General features: G+C 41.6%; 1 protein-coding gene across 11 annotated transcripts in view; it reads left to right on the top strand.

Moving 5' to 3' along the window:
- DIP2C (DIP2 acetate--CoA ligase C (putative)) overlaps positions 1–23,849 on the top strand; it is a 485,677-nt gene that overhangs the window by 447,938 nt on the left and 13,890 nt on the right. For all 11 annotated transcript variants that reach the window (XM_073334492.2, XM_073334497.2, XM_073334499.2 and 8 more), the window contains 4 exons: positions 14,521–14,578; positions 15,986–16,060; positions 17,489–17,663; positions 22,810–22,933. In XM_073334492.2, the coding sequence (XP_073190593.1) occupies positions 14,521–14,578; positions 15,986–16,060; positions 17,489–17,663; positions 22,810–22,933 (432 nt within the window). The remainder of the gene's footprint in view (positions 1–14,520; positions 14,579–15,985; positions 16,061–17,488; positions 17,664–22,809; positions 22,934–23,849) is intronic.

Below are 23,849 nucleotides of genomic sequence, written 5' to 3' on the forward strand. Positions count from 1 at the left end.
TACTCTGTTTGGGAACTTCAACATAGTCTTATTGGCATTAACAAAGGCTTTGTTTGACCCCTTAGTCTCATGTTCCGTCATTCATCTATCTATGAAGGTGGCCCTTCTGGATGCAATCACCTCAGTGAGAAGAGTAGGTGAGCTGGGGGCCCTTATGGCTGACCCGCTTTACACAGTCTTCCACAGAGACGTAGTTTCTCTGAGATTACACCCCAAATTCATCCCAAAAGCAATCTCAGAATTTCATCTAAGCCAAGTCATCCACTTACTGTCTTCTATCCAAGCTGCATGCCATCAAAGAGGACCGAAAACCCCACTCTCTGCGTGTCCATCAAGTCTTGGTATTCTACCTCCAGAGGACAAAATGCTTTAGGAAATCTCCAAAACTGTTTGTATCCTTTGCTTTCCTTCTCAGGTGTTCCTCAGACTGTATAAATGTATTTTGGGCTGCATCTTGCTTTGTTAGGAGTTAACAGAGATCCTGAAGTGAAGTGGAAGAAGCCCCATCACTTGAGACATTTTAAACAAGACTGGACATAGCACTAGACAATTTACTTTCGCAAACAATGCTATGGCAGGAAGTTGGACTTAGATGCCCTGATAGCTTCTTTCCATCTCTATTAGAATCACAGAATTGAAAGTATTTCTTAGTGTAACTACAGAGTAGTGTGTTAAGGCTTTTCCCAGAGCTGGCATAGCAACAATAATTAGTACCACTCCCAACACTCCAGACCCTGAGGCTAGCTCAGAACAACACTTTACTTAATAGCTCCTCTGACAAACTCTACTTCTGTGATTGAAATTGTTGAGGAAACTAGCAAACTACAAAATACATCATGGGTGATTCTTCACTGCTGAGTGACTTAAAGGGAAAGAGGAGCCTAGAAGAAAATATCCAGCTGCAGATGGGATGGATGGGCAGGAATAAATTTATATTATTGTAACTACCTGGCAAAGCAAGACTACAGCGCAGTGTTTGGTGGTTTAATCCTGAAAGTTAATGTATCCAGATTGCTTTATCTCAGTCCTTTCCCCCCATGATACAAGTGTAATTATGAAGAGAAGATCAAAATCTATCAAATGTATCAAACTATCACCAGAACAAGAAAACAATTTTACAAAGTATCAACACTACACTCATCTTTTCTGCGGAGTCTTTTTCACCTGACTTGAGATGCAGGCAGCTTTCTGAAGTTGAACTAGAAGTGTAAATACATCATCAGGTTTGGAATTTTTTGTTCAAGTTACCTGTAAAGAGGCAATCTGTATCTTTGAGAATACCTGTCACTAGAACGAGATTTTAAAACATTACACTGTTCCCAGAGAGGGTACCTGTGCAGCATTACTGCTTTTGGTTTTGAGGACACATGCTTGTTCTTAACTTTGTCTAGTACCTATTCATAAATCTTTTGGGATTATAAATCCTTGGGAGAATGGCCACTCTGCTTCTCACTAGGCTCACGGGGGTACATCTGCACTACAATAAAATAAAACCACCCTTCAATGAGTATCAAACCTGGCTTGACTGACTCAGGCTCATGCTACAGAACTACAAATAGCAGTGTAGACATTCCCACTCAGGCTCTGAGACCCATCCCCCTCACTGGGTTTCAAAGCCCAAGCAGGAACATCTACGCTGTTATTTATAGTGCTGAAGTGTTATCCCAAGTCTGTAGACCCAGGCTCTGCAACTCGCTGTCATAGATGGGGTTTTTGTTTCTTTCATTCTTTCTTTGTTCCTTTCTTGTTGTTTTTTCAGTGTAGACATACTCTGAGATAGTCTGGGTTCATTTACCTACTACAGTATCTCCGATTCTTGCTTTGACTGGCTGTTGTAGAGGCATTAGTTTCAGGGGTGTGATGAAATCTCTGCCCTGCCAGACCTGTTCATGTCACCTGTGATGGTATGTACCAGGCATTTGATGCTCCCTGCTGGAGGTCTTGCTGCCTGTGTGCACTCAGCCTGAAGAAGGTGTCCTTTTGATGCGGGAGAAAGAGCAGTGAGTTTAGACTCCCAAAAACTGCCTAGCGAGACCGCCATGGTTCAGTCGCTGGTGGAACCGAGGAGAATTAGTCCTCCAGTGGCTAGAGAGTGGGCAGAAGTCAATCAGGGCTCAGCGGACAAGGTTTTTAAAAAGGGCTGGCTGTTTCCTCCAGTGGGCAATTCTGGGTGAAGCTGGGACAGGGGGCATAGGATCTCCTCCTCCAGCTGGGCCGGGCCTGGCCTGGCCAGGGCCTGACTCGGACTGCTCCTTTTTGAGTGGGCTAGTGAAAGACTGTTTTGTTTTATGTAAAGACTGTAAAGTTTAAAGGTATCTTGAGATGGACAGCAATTGACCGCTTTCAAATTAGCGTCTGCTCCGCTTTAAATTAGCATCTGTGAGACCTGACCCGTAGCTTTGGAAATTGGCAGTAGAGGGAGAGAGAACAACTTTGTAGACATGTCTGCTCTGTGTGTGTGTCAGAGTTGAGCAATTTAAATCACATGATTTATTTTTTTAATCATTAATTTAAATCAGATTTAGCATTGTAAAATTAATTTGAAAAATTGTGGTGTTGTAACTTTATACTAAAATGTATAATGAACTCAATTATAAATGTTGAGTTTTTTGGTTTTGGTTTTGAATGCCATTACTAGTTGGTCTCTTACTTGAATTCTCTAAGACTCTAACATTTTCTAGCTATAGGCTAAAAGATGTTGAATATTAAGGCGCTGATGCTGCAAACACTTAAGCACAGGTAGTTACTTGAGTAAAATGAAATAGACCCAGTGAAGTCAATGGGATGACTCATGCTTAAAATTAAATGTGTGCATTAAGTGTTTGCATCATCGGGGTAAAAACTGTACCTCGATTTAAAAAAATTCTCTTAGTGACATAAAATCTTTGTCACTTAAAAATAAAATTATTTCAGTGTTAACAATGAAAAGTAATTTAGACTTCCAATACATGACCAAAGTTATTTTGTGCTTTTCGTACACACATTGGCCACAGAGCAAACCATTAATGTGGAATGCTCATGGTGTTGAACACAGAGGCAGGTGTGTGTTGTCTGTGTGTAAGAGAGAGAGATTGCTGTGCAGAGAGCTGGGGAGGGAGGCGGGGGGCTGATTTCGGGGTTTCCCTCTCCCCCTGCCTCAGGACTGGTTGCTTCCTGCCGCTGTCTGAACTTACAAGACAGCATGCTGACACACTCTCTGTCCCCCAAAACACACTGTCCCTCCCCCCCTCCTCCATACACATACACACTCCCTGTCACACACTCTGTCCCCCCTCCCTCCCCACTTCAGTTGAAAAGCAGCTGGCAATGTAGTAGGGTGCCCATGGAACAATGGGATTGGGAAACCTGCATCATGTGATGCTGTTCCTGCTCCATGTAAGAGGCACTGCAAAGCTTTCCCAAAGCACCCTGTGGCCAGTTGCACAGTGGGACAGCTACCACAATGCACTGCTCTCTTTGCCGTTGCAAGAGCTGCTAATGTGGATACGCTCTACCGTCACAAGGAGCATGGGGTGAACACGCAACAGCGGTTTAATTCCAGCGCTTTAATAAAAGTGGTATAACTTGTTGCGCAGAAACTTGCCAGTGTAGACATACCCTTTTTCAACTTCATTAAGGTGTGTTGATAACAGGGAGGAAGCAGAAGCTGGTAGCATCTCTCAGTGATTAGACAAACCTGACAGGTACTCCTCCTGCCTTCAGAAATATTTTGCTATAATTAACAAATATTGAAATGTAATTCACCTCAAACCATATTTTAAATTAAAGCTCATGCTCAAATAAATTGGTTAGTCTCTAAGGTGCCACAAGTACTCCTTTTCTTTTTGCGAATACAGACTAACACGGCTGTTACTCTGAAATAAATTCAAATAGTACTTCCTGACCACTTTACACAAGATTCTCTTGCTAATATAGATTGTGTTTTAAAAACTGCCTCTCTAGGCAAACACAGTGTGGTAAATACTTATTTGTGAACAGTAAGATAGCATGAAGCCATTCTCCCTGTGGCTAACGTGGCTAACTAGAATTCCAGCTTAGACTTGTATGCACGAAAAGATGCTGGCTATACCAGACTTCCTTATGACATATGCATGAGGAAAAATACTTAGTTTCAATTTAAAAAAAATCGTGTTAAGTTCATGCTTGCCCTACTGTCAGGCAGAAGATGAAAGAATTTGAGAGCAGAAGCAAAGTAAGATCTAAATTTAATAATTGAGATATATTGAACAGCAGTTTAGGGAGGTTCAGTGTAAGTGTTACACAAATCTCAGGGTAGATGGATCATTGATAAAATATCCAGTCACACTAAATATAACCATTGTAAATTTAATAGTCTAATGAGATAACTTGGTCTAATACGATAGAAATTGCAGATCTCAAGAATTACTGCACTTCCTATTCACTATCAGGAAATGTTTCCCACCAGCGCCTTCGTATTGAGGTATAGGAACTGTTGTACCACAGGCTGAAAGTAAGTGATCAATAGTTGATATTTAGAATAGTGCAGAGATGGGAAGCTGAAATTTGGATGAAAGAACTGAAAATGTTGCAAATAAAAATGTATCCCAGCAGTTTGTAGGAGGAGGGTTTTTACTGTCCCTAGTGGTTACATTTTATAAATTCCAAGGTCTGCCTGTTTAGAGAACTGGAGTTCCCTCTGCAAATTCCAGAGTAATTGTATTTCAGCTGTAGTTCTTTTGCGGGTTTCTTGTGTTGTGCTAAGCCATCAGAGCAAAGTTAGACTGGTTAGTTTGTTTAACCTGAGATGCCATGGTAGCTTAGGGTTAAAAGGGGGCTTTTTAAACTGGTTTAATAGAATGTATGATCCCAAGTTCATAGCCTTTCAGGCTAACACTTACTTTTTCTTCTTCTAATCTTACTTCCCTTGCCAAACCCAGCCAGCACACCAAGCGGCATGATGCCTTTCATTGCTGTCTTTTCTCAGCACTTAAATGAGTGCCACCAGAGCCGCTTTCTCCACTGCTCTGGTGCATCCTGTTTGGGTTATAATTAAGGTTAAGTTTTTGTCATGGTTATTTTTAGTAAAAGTCAATGACAGGTCACGGGCAATAAACGAAAATTCACAGTAGCCTGTGACCTCTGACTTTTACTAAAAATAACCATGACAAAATGGGCCTGACGGGGGGGGTGGGGAGAGGGGGAACGACAGCCCGAGCCCCACTGCAGAAGAGGGGTCCAGCACCTGCCACCCGCGGTGGCTGGGAGCTGCAGGTCTCCCCACCGCATATAGCAGCTCGGAGCTCCGGGTGTCAGCACCAGCCTGCCTCCCTGGGGCTGGGAAATGTCATGGAGGTCTCTGAAAGTTGAGGAATCTGTGATCTCCGTGACATAATCTTAGCCTTAATTATAATTGAAGCCGTTTTCACCACCACTTTAGGGACACTCCTCCTGCTGCCGGAGTAGTATTTTGGACAATATCCGTGATTAGCTGTGATTTGTTAACCTCAGAAAACCATGCCAGGATTTTAATCTATCAACTGAGACATTTTAAATAGGGGAGGTTATTATTTCCAGTGCAGTAAGTATTGCAAATAGCGCAGATGTTCCCGAACTATGGGGCATGCCTCTGGGGAGACATGGGTGTGCACCAGGAAAGACACCAGTTGCCTGTCTTTCGACTAGGAGTGTAGTACTGTTGGAGCAGATTCAGAGCTGTGCTCATCCTGGGGGTAGGGCAGAAGGAGCCAGGGCTCTTCCCAGGGGGCCATGAGCACCAGGGGAAGCAGCTTGCAGGGGCTTCTCTTTTCCATCCAGTGCTCTGCTCCCCAACTCAGCCCTGCCCACAGCAGCTCAGCGGCTTTCCTGCTTCCCCATATTTCTCCCTTCAGCATCCCAGCACCTCTCATTCCCCTCATCCTCTCCCATGCCCTGTTCTCCAGCTCAGCTGGGGTTCCTCCATCTCCCCCTGTGCTTTCCTCTTTGGTGGAAGCACCATCTACAGTATTCTAGGGACTCCCCTCCACCCCATGTGTCTCCCCATCTCAACCCTGCCCTGCAATGGTATTAGGGCTCACCTCCATTTCCAAGGCCCCTGGCCCTACCTCGGCGCTGAACTGCGGTATCCCAGAGGCTCCCCTACGTTTGCCACTGAGCCATCACTCATCCCTGGGCAGTGGGGTGGGGCAAACTGGGTTTACCAGAAGGGTTCTCTTTCCAGTCTGCCACAGCTGTTCATTTCCTCTTTGGTGCCCCCATCATGGCAGCAGCCACTGTGTGAAGTGGTTTCAGAGTAACAGCCGTGTTAGTCTGTATTCGCAAAAAGAAAAGGAGTACTTGTGGCACCTTAGAGACTAACCAATTTATGTGAGCATAACCTTTCGTGAGCTACAGCTCACTTCATCGGATGCATTCAGGGGAAAATATAGTGAGGAGATTTATATACACACAGAACATGAAAAAATGGGTGTCCCCCCCCCACTGTTCCTCAGATGTTCTTGTTAACTGCTGGAAATGGCCCACCTTGATTATCACTACAAAAGGTTTTCTTTCCCTCCCCCGCCCCCACACACACTCTCCTGCTGGTAATAGCTCATCTCAAGTGATCACTCTCCTTACAGTCTGTAGGGTAACACCCATTTTTTCATGTTCTGTGTGTATATAAATCTCCTCACTGTATTTTCCACTGAATGCATCCGATGAAGTGAGCTGTAGCTCACGAAAGCTTATGCTCAAATAAATTGGTTAGTCTCTAAGGTGCCACAAGTCCTCCTTTTCTTTTTGTGTGAAGTGGGCCATTAGTTCTGTGGAGGCTCTTAGTGCCATCTTCTTCCCCATTCCCCAGTGCTAAAGCTCGACGGCTCGCATGGGGGAGGAGCTACTGCAGGCACATAGTCCCTCTGGCTGGTTGGGTCAGGTCCCGGGGAAAGCCAACACCCTGGTGGTTCCTGCTTGGGTGATACACTGCCTCCCATATGGTACTGGAGAGTAACCTGTTGGTCCCAGACAGTGATGGTCCTACCTTGGGTCTGACTCTCCCTGCCCTGGGAACTGGGACAACCATGGTCAGTCCCAGCTACCAGCTCAGCATCCTCATTGACTTCCTGCCTACATGGAGCTCACGGTGCTGGCAGACCTCTGAATGCCATGCTCTGCCCGCAGCTCCTGTGCACCAAGCCGACTGCACTAAAGGGGGCCCCGCTGCCTGTGAGCCCAATGTGAGTGAGCCTTGCTATCTTAATCCCTGGGCCCCTGGGAATTTGAGAAGGGGGGTGAGGAGAGGTATCACACAGTCAATGAATGTTGCGATGTCCTAGAATGTTGGTGCAGTTTCATTTTAGCGGCTGTGAGGTGTAATCTTTTTGAACAGAACTGTGAGATAACATGAAAGGTGCTTTGGGAAATAACATTAGTGCTTTTGACACCCACTCTTATTATAATTATATTGATCTAAGCTGCTGTACTTTATTACTCATATTCTTGGAAAGTATAGGGTTTTCAGTTCTTTGTGTTGTTGTAGTAAACTATGGGGAAGTGCAATTGCGTTTAGTTTTTTGGATTTTTTTTTCCTGTACATAGGAAGGCTCTCAACAAAGTTTCCGAACCCTGATCTAAAATATTCATTTGTTTTATAAGTGTAAATATAGTGTTATATGTTTATGACTTACCATTTGTTCTCTTTCAGCAGAAGCTTTTTAGTTCTCTGCCTTTCTACAAGTAAATTGCTTTGTAAAGTTTGAGCGGGGTCTTGTTTTAAAGAGACCATTAAACCCTTTGTTGTTTTCTAACACTAGTTTGGTTTTTATAGAAGAGAAAATATAAAAAGGGATAGAAATGTAGCCCATATTGTGGCCTCTGGTAAATGTCCCTTGTCTTCCTGGTATTGTGAAAAGGTCCCTATTCAATGCAAGTGAGTCTTTTGTAAGAATGGCTGCTGTATATTCTTAGGTGCCTAAGGCACTTCAGCAACTTTGAAATTTTTACCCATCATTACTAAGTCCCATGGTCTTCCAGTGGGATTTAAATGCTCCTGAAAATTCTGACCTATATTTTAATAAGTGTAACAGATCAAGGGGCACATTTCATTTCACTCCGTGGTGATTGTTTCATCAGCATTTCCCAATGACTTGCATTGGGAACATGGCAGTCCTAGTTTCAGTGCAAGAATGTTATCGTCTCATAGTTTCTTATAGACCCCCTCCCCCACCAAATTCGTCAGCTTAATCTGATCTACCTAAACCACCGTGGGACACCCTCCTGAGTTCTTCATAAACTGTATTGGTTGTGGGTGAGATTGCCTCTAGGTGCACTTTGTAAAATGGGTGTAAAAGTTAAATATTAAATGTACAGGGGGTTAGGAACCAGGCCCTTTTCCTGTTTTTATTATTTGTGTTACGGTTGTGATTGCAGGCCCCAACTAAAATTGGGCCTCCATTCTGTTAAACACCCTACAAATGCATAGTGAGAGACAGTTCCTGGCCCCCAAGGAATTTACAGTCTAAATAGATGAGGCAAGGAATGTGAGGGGAAATAGAGACACAAAGAGATCGAGCAATTTGCCCCCCAGGTCACAGCAGATGAGTGACTGGGCTGGAAAAAGAACCTAGGTCGTCTGACATCAGAGCAATGCCCTATGCACTAGACTACACTGTGTTTCCCTAATATGCAGAGATAAGAAGGAAGGTGGCTTCAAAGATTGCAACTGCAGCAATGTTATGGGGGGAGTGTTTCTTGGCTAACAGTGTCTTACAACGTGTAGGGCATGACAGGTCAAAACCAACACCTTAAACTCTGCCTGGGAGTTCTGTGGCAGCCAGCCAAACAATGGAAAGGGTTTCCTGCTTAAACACACTACTCAGTATGCAGCCAGAATGCAGCTGTCTAACTTCAGCTTCCACGTGATCTCAAGGTATAGCCCCACAGAGGGAACACTACAATAGTTTAGTCTGAAAGTCACAACGGCTTGGATAAGTGGAAAAAGTCCTCACTCTTCCTTCCAGGTAGAGTACTTTAGGGGGAAGACTTTCTAATTTATCATAGAAATATAGGGCTGGAAGGGGCCTCAAGAGGTCACCCCTAGTCCATGCACCCCACCACCAAATTGAGGCAGGATTAAGTACACCTAGAAAAGCACTCTTGGTCACAGTTGCTATCTACACAGCTGCTATCCAGGAGCAGCCAAGGATCTAACAAGACCCATGCTTTCTGCTGTGTTGCAGAATCTGAAACGATAGCTCTAAGAGGTGTGAACTGTGCCATTCATCTCCAAGGGGACTAATTCAGGTACTCAATGATAACAAAGTATTAACTACATCACGGCTCTTCAAAAGGAGAAGGGAGACTATAGTTATGATCTGTACAACCTATTGAGAGTGACAGCTCATTTTGGCACTACCAGTGAATGAGGTTTGGAGAGCACTGTTACTTTCTCCACCCCAACCGAGAAGCCAAACCTAAGGAGCCTAGCAGAGCCCAGTGGGCCATGTGAGGCCCCCACAATGGGTCAGGCTCTAACAGCCTGGTGGGGCATATAAGCCTCACTGGGCAGTGAGGTAAGCCCATCACAAAGAGTCCAGCAGAGACCATGGGTGTGTTCAGACCCCACTGAGGAGGAGCTCAAGCCCGAAGAACCCAAAGAGCATGTGTGATCACAGTTAGAATATCTGCACACCAGTACTTTGGGGGTGGAGCTTATTGTGGGGGCATAGTTTAAAACAGTGTTAGCACAGATTTTTTTCCAGCCTGATCCATGACAGCAGTGAACACCTTGGCACAGTGAAAGGCCTATTTTGTCTTTAGGTCAGGCATAAAATACTTTATGTATTTAAGATTTTAGAAGTCTTTCTAACTTGTAATCGTAGATATATAGGGCTGGAAGGGACCTCAAGAGGTCATCTAGTCCATACATCCCACCCCATGCAGAGGTGGGATTAAATATACATAGACCATTCATGACAGGTGTTTGTCTAACCTATTCTTTAAAAATTCCAAAGACAGGGATTTTACAACCTTCCTAGATAGCCTGCTCCAGGGTTTAATTATCCTTATAATTAAATAGTTTTTTTCCTAATATCCAACCTAAATCTCTCTTGCTGCCAATTACTTCTTGTTTTACCATTGATGGACACGAAGAACAGTTAGTCAGTCTTTTCTTTATAACAACCTTTTACATATTTGAAGACTGTCATCTGGTCCCCCCTCAGCATTCTCTAGACTAAACAGGCCCAATTCATTCAATCTGTCCTCAAAGGTCATGTTTTCTAAACCTTTTTTCAGTTTTGTTACTCTCCTCTGGACTCTTTCCAATTTTTTCACCTCTTAAAGTGGGGAACACAAAACTGGACACAGTTCTCCAGGTGATGCCTCAACTGTGCTGAATATGCAGAACAGTTGCCTCCTGAGTCTTACATAAGAACATAAGAATGGCCATACTGGGTCAGACCAAAGGTCCATCTAGCCCAGCATCCTGTCTTCCAACAGTGGACAACGCCAGGTTCCCCAGAGGGAATGAACAGAACAGGTAATCATCAAGTGATCCATCCCCTGTGCCCCATTCCCAGCTTCTGGCAAACAGAGGCTAGGGACACTATCCCTGACCATCCTGGTTAATAGTCATTGATGGACCTATGCTCCATGAATTTTTCTAGTTCCTTTTTGAACCCTGTTATAGTCTTGGCCTTCATAACATCCTCTGGCAAAGAGTTCCACAGGTTGACTGGCATTGTGTGAAAAAATACTTCCTTTTGTTTGTTTGAAACTTGCTGCATATTAATTTCATTTGGTGACCCCTAGTTCTTAATCGTACAAGGTTAGGGCTGGAAGGGACCTTAGGAGGTCATCTAGTCCAACCCTCTGCTTGAAGCAGGACCAATCCCCAATTTTTGCCCCAGATCCCTAAATGGTCCCCTCAAGGGTTGAGCTTACAACCCTGGGTTTAGCAGGCCAATGCTCAAACCACTGAGCTATCTCTCCCCCTGTGTGATGAGAAGGAGTAAATAACACTTCCTGTTCACTTTCTCCATACCAGTCATGATTTTGTAGACCTCTCTCATGTCCCCCCTTAGTCGTCTTTTTTCCAAGATGAAAAGTCCCAGTCTTATTCATCTCTCCTCATACGGAAGCCATTCATCATACCCCTAATAATTTTTGTTGCCCTTTTCCAAATCCAGTATATCTTTTTTGAGATGGGGCGACCACGTCTTCACGCAGTATTCAAGATGTGGGCATACCCTGGATTTATATAGAAGCAATATGATATTTTCTGTCTTATTATCTATCCCTTTCTTAATGATTCCCAACATTCTGTTTGCTTTTTTGACTGCTGCTGCACATTGAGTGGATGTTTTCACAGAACTATCCACAGTGACTCCAAGATCTCTTTCTTGAGTGGTAACAGCTAGTTTAGACCCCATCATTTTATACATATAGTTGGGATTATGTTGTCCAATGTGCATTACTTTGCATTTATCAACAGTGAATTTCATCTGCCATTTTGTTGCCCAGTCACTAGTTTTGAGAGATCCTTTTGTAACTCTTCGCAGTCTGCCTGTGACTTAACTATCTTGAGCTGTTTTGTATCATCTGCAAATTTTGCCACCTGACTGTTTACCCCTTTTTCCAAATCACTTATGAATATGTTGAATAGGATCGGTCCCAGTACAGACCTCTGCGGGACATCACTACTCTCGATTCTGAAAACTGGCCATTTATTCTTACCCTTTGTTTCCTATCTTTTAAATCTCCCCACTGTATTTTCCACTGCATGCATCCGATGAAGTGAGCTGTAGCTCACAAAAGCTTATGCTCAAATAAATTTGTTCGTCTCTAAGGTGCCACAAGTACTCCTTATCTTTTAACCAGTTACCAATCCATGAAAGAACCTTCCCTCTTATCCCATGACTGCTTACTTTCCTTAAGAGCCTTTGGTGAGGGACTTTGTCAAAGGCTTTCTAAAAATTTAAATACACTGTATCCACTGGATCCCCCTTGTCCACGCTCCTGTTAACACATCCTAGAATGACATTTGCCTTTGTCATAACTGCATATTACTGTTGTCTTATATTCAATTTGTGATCCAAATAACCACCAGAGCCTTTTCTGTGGTGCTGCTGCCTAGCCAGTTATTCCCTATTTTGTATTTTGGGCATTTGATTTTTGCTTCTTAAGTGTAGTACTTGGCACTTAGGTATGTAAAATCTTTAAGGTTTTCTGGAGTGTTTTTTTAATTGGACTTTAATTGACCTAAAAGTGTTCCTTAAACAGATTCTGTGTTCTAGTGAATTCTCAAAGAGTGTGTGATCACCTGTATAAAACATTTATTTTAACCCGGAACATCTTGGAACTTCAAAAAAAAAAAAAAAAAAAAAACCCAAAAGCTGTTGCTTATACAATACTCAGATCACCAGTCATATTAATCCTTACTACTGAACAAAAAGATCTGTCTGGAAATTTACCATTTTTATGTCTCCCACTTTCTTTGTCTCATAAACATCAACTTTCATAGAATAGACTCAGTTCTTTAGTACCGGGGTTCTCAATCTTTTTCTTTCTGAGGTCCCCCCTAACGTACTGTAAAAACTCCCCCAGCCCACCATTGCCATAACTATTTTTCTGCATATAAAAGCTAGGGACAGCGTTAGAAGGTAGCAAGCAGGACAGTTGCACAGGGCCCTGCACCACAGTGGGCCCCACAAAACTAAGTTGCTCAGGCTTCAGCTTCAGCCCGAGGTGGCGGGGCTTAGGGCCCCGAGCTTCAGTCCTGTACAGTTTCGGCTTTCTGCCCTGGGCCCCAGCAAATCTAACATTGGCCGTGCTTGGGGGATCCCCTCAAACCTGTTTGCAGCTCCCCAGGGGGCCCTGGACCCCTGGTTGAGAACCACTGCTATAGTACACATCATTTCGGAATTACTGTATGTGTCAGTCCAAATTTGTCTTCTGCATTTCCTTAAATATTGTGTACTTGTCTATTTGAAAATTTAAAACATGAAAGCATTGAAAACTCGAGTGCATCGTTAGTTACCAACTTGATTAGGCACTACTTAGAACAAATGACTGGAACTCAAGTGTTCTGCACAATTTTATTGTAGCTACAGCTGTCTCACTTACTTTCTGCCTGGTTAGAGCTGAGGAAGCTATTTGTAGCAAGCCTCTTTTCTGGCTGCGTATTTTCCACAGGCAGACTTGAATTTCTGAACCTTATCCTCTTCCCCAGTTCAAGGCAATTGTGCAGTGCCTCAATTCCTGCAATTACTAGAAAACAATTCAGAATTGTCTACAAGGCTCCACTGTCTAGCCATGCCCCTTTCACCTTCACACCATATCCTTTGCCCCCAGTACCATGAACAAAAGCTGTGGTTCAGCACTCCTGCCTGTCCATTGCAGTCCTAGCTGCTAGGGCTGGCTCTGGGGTCAGCAGTGAGAGAGATACACTTCCTACACTTGCCTCTTTCGGTAGGGGCTGAAATTTCCAAGGCTCTGTTCTCCAAATGGGACCATTCACTGAGCTCTGTAATTGTTCCTCCTTCCTATCCTGGCAGAGCAGGCTAAGTGGAACAAGCTGAATTGTAAGTGGTACTCCACCTGTAAGTTGACCAAGTGATGAATCACAAAACGGGAGTAGCCCATAGCACCTTGCTGTACCCTGGGTAGGAGTTTAGAGTTTGGATAGTTTGTTTAGAGCCTTCACTTAACCACAGCAATGCACATGCATCACCAAGACTCCTTCAGCAAGTTGTGTATTGCAGGTCAAGCTTCTTAGGACTCCTTAAAACAAACTATTCAAGTCCAGTAATTTTCCCCTACTCCTCTAAAGGGAGAATTCCAGGGTGCCATACTAGTTTCTCTAGTGTATAAGTGAATCATTTGGCAAGGAAGGTAGAATTTCCAAGGAGAGTGGGAACCCAAATGTCTCAACTAGGAAAGAGGTCAGTCCCAGACAGCAAATAAACTTTCCATTTCACAAATTCGTTGGTTGTTTGAAGTGTTTGCCAAACAACAAAATACACAAAAATACACAAAAAACACAATCCACTAAAAATAATTACACAAAAGTTGCAAATATAGACCTATATCAGTCTGTTGTTCAGTTGTGAGCTACTTGCTATGACCCTGTCTTTCACTACTGGCTGTTCTTGGAGCATGATTGGTCACCTAAGCCACAAGTTGCTATGCCTTGACTAGATGATTGAAACATTTATAAATAGATTATAGGAAACTGAAGGTTGATTCTGTTTATTGTGAACAGATTTTTCATTTCCTTTTAATATGTTCTGAACAAAAAGTCTACTGGAAATAACTAAAAGGCTGCAAATACCGTTGCAGAGTTCTATATTTGAACAAATGTTCATTAATGCCTTTTTTCATTATTCCCCCAGTTACGTTCTACAGGGTTGCCTGTTCTGGATATTATTTACCATTGCACAGATGTCATACTTTCTGAATTTATGTTCAGTATTGCAACCATGAAGCTGTCCTAGATATCTTTTTTAAAAATACCCTATTGAAATAAAATAACCATACATGCAATCAGGTCTGATGCACGCTATTGTTACGTTTATTTTACAGAGTTCGTTTAGTAGAGAGAGGATCACCTCATAGCTTGCCCCTAATGGAATCAGGAAAAGTAAGTACTGAACATGTCTTCTGTACTGTTAAACGTTTCTTTAATTTTCACTTTGTTAATTTTTCTAAGGTGAATTTAGTGCTGAGGAAAGCTTTGTACAGACTGCAGTCCTGTCGTTATCCACAGAGACGTTACAGCACAGTAGCATTGACAGAGCTCTTAACATTACTCTAACAACTTATCTCCCTTTGTTCTGAGGGAATTGCTTCCTACTCCTGAGATGGTAGTTCACTATCTGCCTATGCAGTCCTCTGACTTGCTTTAGAGACAACTACTGGCACCTTTCTTGGCAGTGGTGGTTTTAATGATGACACATATCTCCTGTAAATTGGACTGAGACCACCAAGACATTTCCACCTTATTCATAGGCCACCAGACATCTGGCAGGGGAAACATCTCTGGGATGTATGGGAAACAGTGTGGACTGGTGGTTAGATCACTGGACAGGGACTCAAGAAACCTGGGTTCTATACCTGACTCTGTCACTGGCTGAGTTGGTGATCATGGACAAGTCATTTTACCTCCGCATGCCTCGGTTTCCTCCTCTGTAAAATGGGGATGATACTGATTGTCTGTATAGAGCATTTTGAGATCTACTGATGAAAAGCGCTATATAAGAGCTACGTATTTACTTATTGCTACCAAGATGGGCTAAATTTGAACCAGTTTCTGTAAGTGTGAAAGGATCTATTGCTGCCCTGAGCATCCAGACAATCTAGCTTAAAGAACTGAAAGGGAGGCTCTTGGCACCATAATATATTCATTATTTTCCCCATGTGAATGTTATCTTTGGCAGAAAACACTATCTGTCTATCAGGGTTTTATCCTGCCATCTGTTCTTATAGTGTATGGGCACCTTCCATAGGAAGCCATAGCAAAGTCCCTAGTGGATTTCCTGCAGTCACTGGTTCTTGACCCATTTCTGAGTAAAAACTCTATTTGGGGTAGAGTTTTTGGTTTTGAATGTTTTAGAGCCTATTCAGTATTTTTAAAATTATTTATTTATTTTTGGTAGGAAGGGGGTGTCACTGTTGTGTCATTCTTACGCCAGAAAAGCTTTTACGAAGAGGAGGGTTTGCAGCATTTCCTAAATACAGTCAGTCTGGATTGGCTTACTCTCTTATGCAGTTTTCTTCCCCATCTGAATCCCTTGACTGATAAAAAGGAAAGAGAGGGATTTTCTTATCAAAAAGTTTACTGGCAGCAATCTCTAACAGCACAGAATTAGGTATATCTACCACAACTAGCTAATACCATTCCTTAAGTAATATGTCAATTTTTTTAAAGATTTTTTTAACGAGTCAGGTAAAGGGCTTCTGGGGACAAGTATCATTTATATAGTTACATAAACAGACACGTACATCATCTGGTTTCTTACAGAATATGACTCACTTTGTCTTTTAATAGATCCTCCCTGGAGTTCGCATCATTATTGCTAATCCTGAAACAAAGGGACCCTTAGGGGATTCTCATCTTGGTGAGGTGAGTCACAAAAATTGCCCCTCGGTCTGTAATGAATGAAATTACAGGAGCAAAAGCCACTTTATACTGTATTAGTGGCTTCCTTAAATAAATATAAAGATATGCCAAGCTCATAAATACCTGTCGACCATACAGCTTTATAACATGTGAAATTAACAGTAAAAGAGTTGCTGTTGCTGTTAAAAACCTTTTTCTTGTTGAACTTCAAAACTGTGAGTATCTCTTTAAGAAAAGCTCGGAGACCCTTTTTTAAAATAACCTGCTTTTTCCATCTACATTTTCTATTTGTCTTATTACTTCTGAAATGGAGTAATGGTTATTTCTTTGATTAGTCTAACTTCAACTACACAGAGTTCCTTTATTCTTTTTCTGATCACTATAACCTAAAATGTTCTGTTTAATGTAGTTTAGCAAAGCTGTACATATTTCCTGCTTATTTCATGTTTCAGAGAATAATAAAATTGAACTTAACGTTTTATTTTCAATGAGCAAATAAAGATTTCAATAAATGAAATAATTTGTACGGTCATGATTAAAATTACAGTACAACTTTTGAGAATATATAATCTTTCTGAAAAAATGAGTTCCCGAAATCCCAATGTTTTGTGCTAAGGCTGGAGTACAATATTTTGGCTAAAAAATACTGTCAGTGCCTTTTTCATTATTCCGGAAAAGGTCATTAGTATAGGTTAGTACTGACTTGCCTGTCTCTCAAGAGTTGTTATGAAGCTATCTTTAATATTTTGAAGATGAAAAGTGCTTTGTAAATACTAAGTGCTATTATTGTTTAATAACTAAGGGGGACACTCACCAAAGTAGTCTTATTGGGTGAGTTTCTGGCCCCTTGGCGTTATACCAAATGAAAAGACCAAGACAGTGTAAACGGTCTTGGATCAAGTTGGGGAAGAATTTCCCCAGCATAGACACTGTGAAAGACCTGTCTATAAAGCTGTCATCAAAGGACCACCCTCAAAGTGCTAGTGTAGCGGGCATGAGTGGAAGGGGCATGTCAGGACAGCATCACAGAACACAGCACTGTGGAAATGCTGGGTAGCACTGCAGCCCACAGTACAATCCTATGAGACTGATAGAAATTAGGCAGTTCTGGGGGCTTGTCAAAGTTATGCCAGGAGCCTCTTGAGCCCTCAGAGCAGCCCAAGACCAGGAGAATGCAAAGGCTAGGCACCACTTCCCTGAGGCACAGAACCTCACTCATTGACTTCAGCAAAGCTACTCATGTGTAAGGCAAGCAGGATTTGGCCCTCAAATAAGTATAGAAATAAGGTGAGTGTTGAATCAGAAAACATCATGCTAAAAGGTACTATAGAAGTATCTAGTTATGATTAAAAATAGACGCAAGAATTTTCAAGAATTCTTCACTCTGGATAGATACTTTAATTAATGCCAGTGTAATTGCTTTTAACTTAGATATGGGTTCACAGTGCTCATAATGCCAGTGGATATTTTACCATATATGGAGATGAATCTCTGCAATCAGATCACTTTAATTCAAGACTCAGCTTTGGAGACACACAGACTATTTGGGCTCGGACTGGCTATTTGGGGTTCTTGAGGAGAACAGAACTTACAGATGCAAATGGAGGTAAGACCGCTAGTTCCATTTAAAATGTTTATACATAGCTTTGAAAGTGCTATAAAGATGTTCACTCACGTGTAGCCTGGTCTGTTGTATGCATCAACATTCACCATTAAGTGCTCTATAACCCTCCAAAGAAGCATTTTCAAAATAGATGTCAATAAGAAAATAAAACAGTGGAACAAGATGCCTGCCAAAAATGACTACCTGGTTATATTCCTTTTGTTAGATGTGTGCTTTTGTATGTTTTCTATACACACTGTAAGCTCCCTGCGGAAAAGACCTTCTGATTCTGTATACAAAATGTCTCTTTACTTTTCGTCTGGAAAAAATATGGAATATTCTTACGTGTTTTGCACCACTGCTGCAACTGGATCTGCATGGACAGATCTTTGCTTATGGAACACTGCTGCAGGATTGGGGATTGGGCTTTTTGTGAAGACATCCTCATTTATTAATTCTGTTTCTATGAAGTTATTAACAAAAGCTTTCCTATTTTTGAACTCACCCTGTCTTTAAGACTATAGGAGCAAGTAATAAACATTTACTATAAGCTGTAGCTTGTAAATGAAGATACAGGGAATATTTTGTTTTCTATCAAGGAAGCACAGGGGCCATATTAATCACTAGTGACATATACTGTATATTGACAAAAGATAGGGTAAGTAAACAAATGCTGTGAGGCAAAAGACAGTCAGTGTGGCTGAAATTCTCTGATTGGGAAATTATTATGACTTGCAAAATACAGAGACTGGCTGTGATGGTAGCTGAAATTGCTAGCGAAGTATAGTTTCCAGTGTATCAATAGCGTTCACAGTGCCACTGTTAAGAACCAACTGAATCTGTTTGAATTACGGCTGTCAAGCGATTAAAAACATTAATTGCGATTAATTCCACTGTTAAACAATAATGGACTACTATTTATTTTAAAAAATGTGGATGTTTTATACATTTTCAAATATATTGATTTCAATTACAACACAGAATACAAAGTGTCAAGTGCTCACTTTATTTTTATTTTTGATTACAAATATTTGCACTGTAAAAAACAAAAGAAACAGTATTTTTCAATTCACCTAATACAAGTACTGTAGCACAGTCTCTTTGTCATGAAAGTTGAATTTACAAATGTAGAATTATATACCAAAAAAAACTGCATTCAAAAATAAAACAATGTAAAACTTTAGTGCCTACAAGTCTACTCAGTCCTACTTCTTGTTCAGCCACTCACGCAGACAAACAAGTTTGCTTGCAATTTGCAGGAGATAATGCTGACCGCTTCTTGCTTATAATGTCACCTGAAAGTGAGAACAGGCGTTCACATGGCACTGTTGTAGCTGGCGTCGCAAGATATTTACGTGGCAGATGTGCTAAAGATTCATATGTCCCTTCAAGCTTCAACCACCATTCCAGAGGACATGCATCCATGATGATAACAGGTTCTGCTCAATAATGATCAAAAGCAATGCGGACCGATGCATGTTCATTTTCATCATCTGAGTCAGATGCCACCAGAAGAAAGTTGATTTTCTTTTTTGGTAGTTTGGGTTCTGTAGTTTCCGCATCGGCGTGTTGCTCTTTTAAGACTTCTGAAAGCATGATCCACACCTTGTGCCTCTGAGAGTTTGGACGGCGCTTCAGATTCTTAAACCTTGGGTCGAGTGCTGTAGCTATTTTTAGAAATCTCGCCTTGGTACTTCCTTTGCGTTTTGTCAAATCTGCACTGACAGTGTTCGTAAATCAAACAACATGTGCTGGCTCATCATCTGAGACTGCTATAGCATGAAATATATGGCAGATTGCAGGTAAAACAGCAGGAGACATACAATTCTCCTCCAAGGAGTTCAGTCACAAATTTAATTAATGCATTATTTTTTTAACGAGCATTATCAGCATGGAAGCAGGTCATCTGGAATGGTGGCCGAAGCATAAAGGGGCATATGGATGTTTAGCATTTCTAGCACATAAATATCTTGCAATGCCAGCTACAAAAGTGCCATGTGAACGCCTGTTCTCACCTTCAGGTGACATTGTAAATAAGAAGCAGGCAGCAGTATCTCCCATGAATGTAAACAAACTTGTTTCTCTTAGAAATTGGCTGGACAAGAAGTAGGACTGAGTGAACTTGTAGGCTAAAGTTTTACATTGTTTCGTTTCTTCATGCAGTTATATAAAAAAAAATACATTTGTAAGTTATACTTTCACTATAGATACACACTACAGTACTTGTATGAGGTGAATTGAAAACTAGTATTTCTTTTGGTTATCATTTTTACAGTGCAAATATTTGTAATAAAAAATAATAATATAAAGTGAGCGCTGTACACTTTGTATTCTGTGTTGTAATAGAAATCAACATATTTGAAAATGTAGAAAAATATCCAAAATCTTTAATAAATTTCAGTTGGTCTTCTATTGTTTAACGGCGTGATTAATCACAATTACATTTTTAATCACAATTAATTTTTTTGAGTTAATCCCATAAGTTAACTGCGATTAATTGACAGCCCTAATTTGAATAGAACCTAATCAGATGAATTTGATAGGTCTGAATCCCTGTTTATAATTGCTGTGTATTAAGATTACTGTCCAGTTCCTCATATTTAGATCTTCCTAAAGGCATTTAATCTTATATAGTAACTCCTCACTTAAAGTCGTCCCAGTTAACATTTCGTTGTTATTTTGCTGATCAATTAGAGAACATGCTCATTTAAAGTTGCGCAATGCTCCCCTATAATGTCGTTTGGCAGCCGCCTGCTTTGTCCACTGCTTGCAGGAAGAGCAGCCCGTTGCAGCTAGCTGTTGGGGGCTTGGAACCAGGGTGGACTAGCAGCCCCCCAACAGCTCCCCGCTGCCCTAAGTCCCCTGTGCAGCAGCCGCCCAGGAGGCTACCAATTGCCAGCAGTTCAGCTGGCCCTCAGAGAATCATAGAATATCAGAGTTGGAAGGGACCTCTGGAGGTCATCTAGTCCAACCCCCTGCCCAGAGCAGGATCAATCCCAACTAAATCATCCCAGCCAGGGCTTTGTCCAGCCTGACCTTAAAAACCTCTAAGGAAGGGGATTCCCCTACCTCCCTAGGTAACGCATTCCAGTATTTCACCACCCTCCTAGTGAAAAAGTTTTTCCTAATATCCAACCTAAATCTCCCCCACTGCAACTTGAGACCATTACTCCTTGTCCTGTCATCTGCAATCACTGAGAATAGTCTAGATCCATCCTCTTTGGATCCACCTTTCAGGTAGTTGAAAGCAGCTATCAAATCCCCCCTCATTCTTCTCTTCCGTAGACTAAACAATCCCAGTTCCCTCATCCTCTCCTCGTAAGTCATGTGTTCCAGACCCCTAATCATTTTTGTTGCCCTTCGCTGGACTCTCTCCAATTTATCCACATCCTTCTTGTAGTGTGGGGCCCAAAACTGGACACAGTACTCCAGATGAGGCCTCACCAATGTCGAATAGAGGGGGACGATCACGTCCCTCGATCTGCTCGCTATGCCCCTACTTATACATCCCAAAATGCCATTGGCCTTCTTGGCAACAAGGGCACACTGCTGGCTCATATCCAGCTTCTCGTCCTCCCCGCACTGCTATGTGCTGCTCCTGCCCTCTGCCTTGGAGCTGCTCTCCAGAGCCTTCTGCTTGCTGAGGGAGGCTAATGTCAGGGTGTCCCCCTGCTCCTGCACCCCACTTACCCAATCTCCATAGAGCCGGGGGGGGGGGGGGACATGAGGACAGAGGGAGCTTCCTGGCAGCAGCTGCTGCGATCCCAGCTTGCTGATGAACTTAACAAGGTAATGAACTTAAGAGTGGTGTCAGCGTATTTAAAGGGGCAATGCGCATCTCTCTCTCTCACACACAGGGTGCGTGTCTCTGTCTGCCATGCTGCCTCCCCACCCTCCATTCCTGCTGCCTTGTAGAGTCTGAGGCTACATTAACAACGAGTTAACCCTTGAGGGCTCAGCCGAGTGCTAGTTCATCATTTAGCAGAAAGGCATTCCCTGGGAAATATCCCACCCTCTGACTCCACCACCTCAACCAAGCTTCACAATCATATCTGTGTACAGTATTAAATTGTTTGTTTAAAACTTGTACTGTGTGTGTGTGTGTGTGTGTAGTCTTTTGTCTGGCAAAAAAAAAAATTTCCTAACCCCCCCCCATTTACATTAATTCTTATGGGGAAATCAGATTCGCTTTACATGGTTTCGCTTAAAGTCGCATTTTTCAGGAACATAACTACAACGTTAAGTGAGGAGTTACTGTAAAGCATTTTGTAGGATTTTCTTGCTTTATTAATTATTTTATCCAGGAAAATGCTCTGAAGCTATAAGGGGTCCAAGGAGCAGCAGGGATTCTTATTCTGAGAGAATAGTAACTGAGTGTTTTCTAGTCTTTCGTTTCCAGTGGAATAAATCTTCCCATGAAGTAGCCGTGGCACACTTCCCTCTCCTTCCTTTCTCAACTCCCTCTTCAGAAGGACAGGTCCCTCTTCTACACAGCATCTGGGAGATGTCTTCATTGAGACTCAAACGCCATTGCCACAGCCAATATATTTTCTCTTATGGATGACATATGTTAGTTTATGATAAGTCTAAGATCCCAGAAGAACTCTCATCTCAGCTTAGGGGTGGCTGGTTGGTTTTTTTTGTCTTGTCTCTAACTGATAAAAATTCATGATACAAACAAATTGCAACATTGTCATAGTTTTGTCTTAATCAGTGATTTGATATCAGCAATATAGCATATTATTTCGGCATCATAGGCAGACACCATAGTGGTTTAATATTCAAAGCTGCAAGATAGATTCAAATCCCAGAAGGGTCAGTTTCATTCATTGTCCTTCAGAGGCAGATAAACAGAACGCCATACAAGTCACTCTGTCTGCTCTACATAAGAATAGAGATTTGATCCGGTGTTGGCTAAAAATTTCTTCTTCTCCCATGTTGTGCTCAGCAACCTAATTAGCTGTTGCCCTCCATCCCACATTGCATTTCAGTAATCGTGAATGTATATAACTTGTAACGTGCTTTGGATCTTCTGAAATTCAAGGATACTTTATAAATGGAATGTTGTTATTTTACTAATCTGGATATTTGTATAATTTATTTGATATAGTACAGATTTAAGTCGTTGCTTTTCCCTCTCTGTAACTAGAGCGACATGATGCACTTTATGTTGTGGGTGCACTAGATGAAGCCATGGAGTTACGAGGGATGAGATATCATCCAATTGATATTGAGACATCAGTAATTAGAGCACACAAGAGCATCACAGAATGGTGAGTGTTGTGAAACATTATCTCAAACTCTAGCCTGTAAGATGTTTTCTGTGTTTTTGCTTGGATAGCGCAGTTGATTTAGGAAATATACCAGTGTTCCAGGAGTTTATCACTTGATCATAAATTATACACTCTCTAAGCTAAAACTTGGTATAAGCCGTTTTTATCAGAAAAGACAATTTTCTTTACTCTTTTTGGGTTTTTTTAAAAACATGCAACATACTGTTTGGTGGTAATTGGTGGGGTTTTGGTTTTATTCTGAGTTATTTTTAGCAGTGGGGTTTCGAAGCTTAGCTGTTTGTTTTCTTTCTTCAATCTTTTTTGGAATTCCTTTAGAAAGCAACATAGCAAGTTAGTTTCATTATGGAGCTGAGACCAATTATTGATTAAATATCAAGATGCTGAGTTAGTGATTATCTGCTTTTCCTGAGGGTTTCTACAACACAATTTGTAGCATTTATATATTGTATAAGTAATTGTTTGCAAGGGGCCAGTACTATACTTGCAGAAAATATTGTGTAAAGGCATTCGGTAAAATTTTCAAAAGTGCCTTTGTCCCATTGACTTTCAGTGAGATTTAGGTGCTTTTTGAAAACTTCACCCATTTTCAGTATATATTTCACTTTCTGCCTAGCCTCTTCTAGACTTAGGGCATTAACTTTACATCTCATTAACTTTACATCTACTGGTCAAAACAGATCTCTTGCTCATTATATTTTTTGATATTTTCAATAATTATGGCAACGAGTATGCCTACGATGTGGAATTTATACAGGTGACTGTAGACTGTGGATAGGCAGATGGCTACTGTGGGTAGCTGATATTTATTTGTATATTTTATATCTTGTAAAAAATCAAAATTGCAATCCAGTTGTGCTGCTGGTATGAGTATTCACATCTTATCACTGCAGCCGTG

The sequence above is a fragment of the Lepidochelys kempii genome, chromosome 2 (genome assembly GCF_965140285.1).
Source record: "Lepidochelys kempii isolate rLepKem1 chromosome 2, rLepKem1.hap1, whole genome shotgun sequence".
In the NCBI taxonomy this organism is placed as follows: domain Eukaryota; kingdom Metazoa; phylum Chordata; order Testudines; family Cheloniidae; genus Lepidochelys; species Lepidochelys kempii.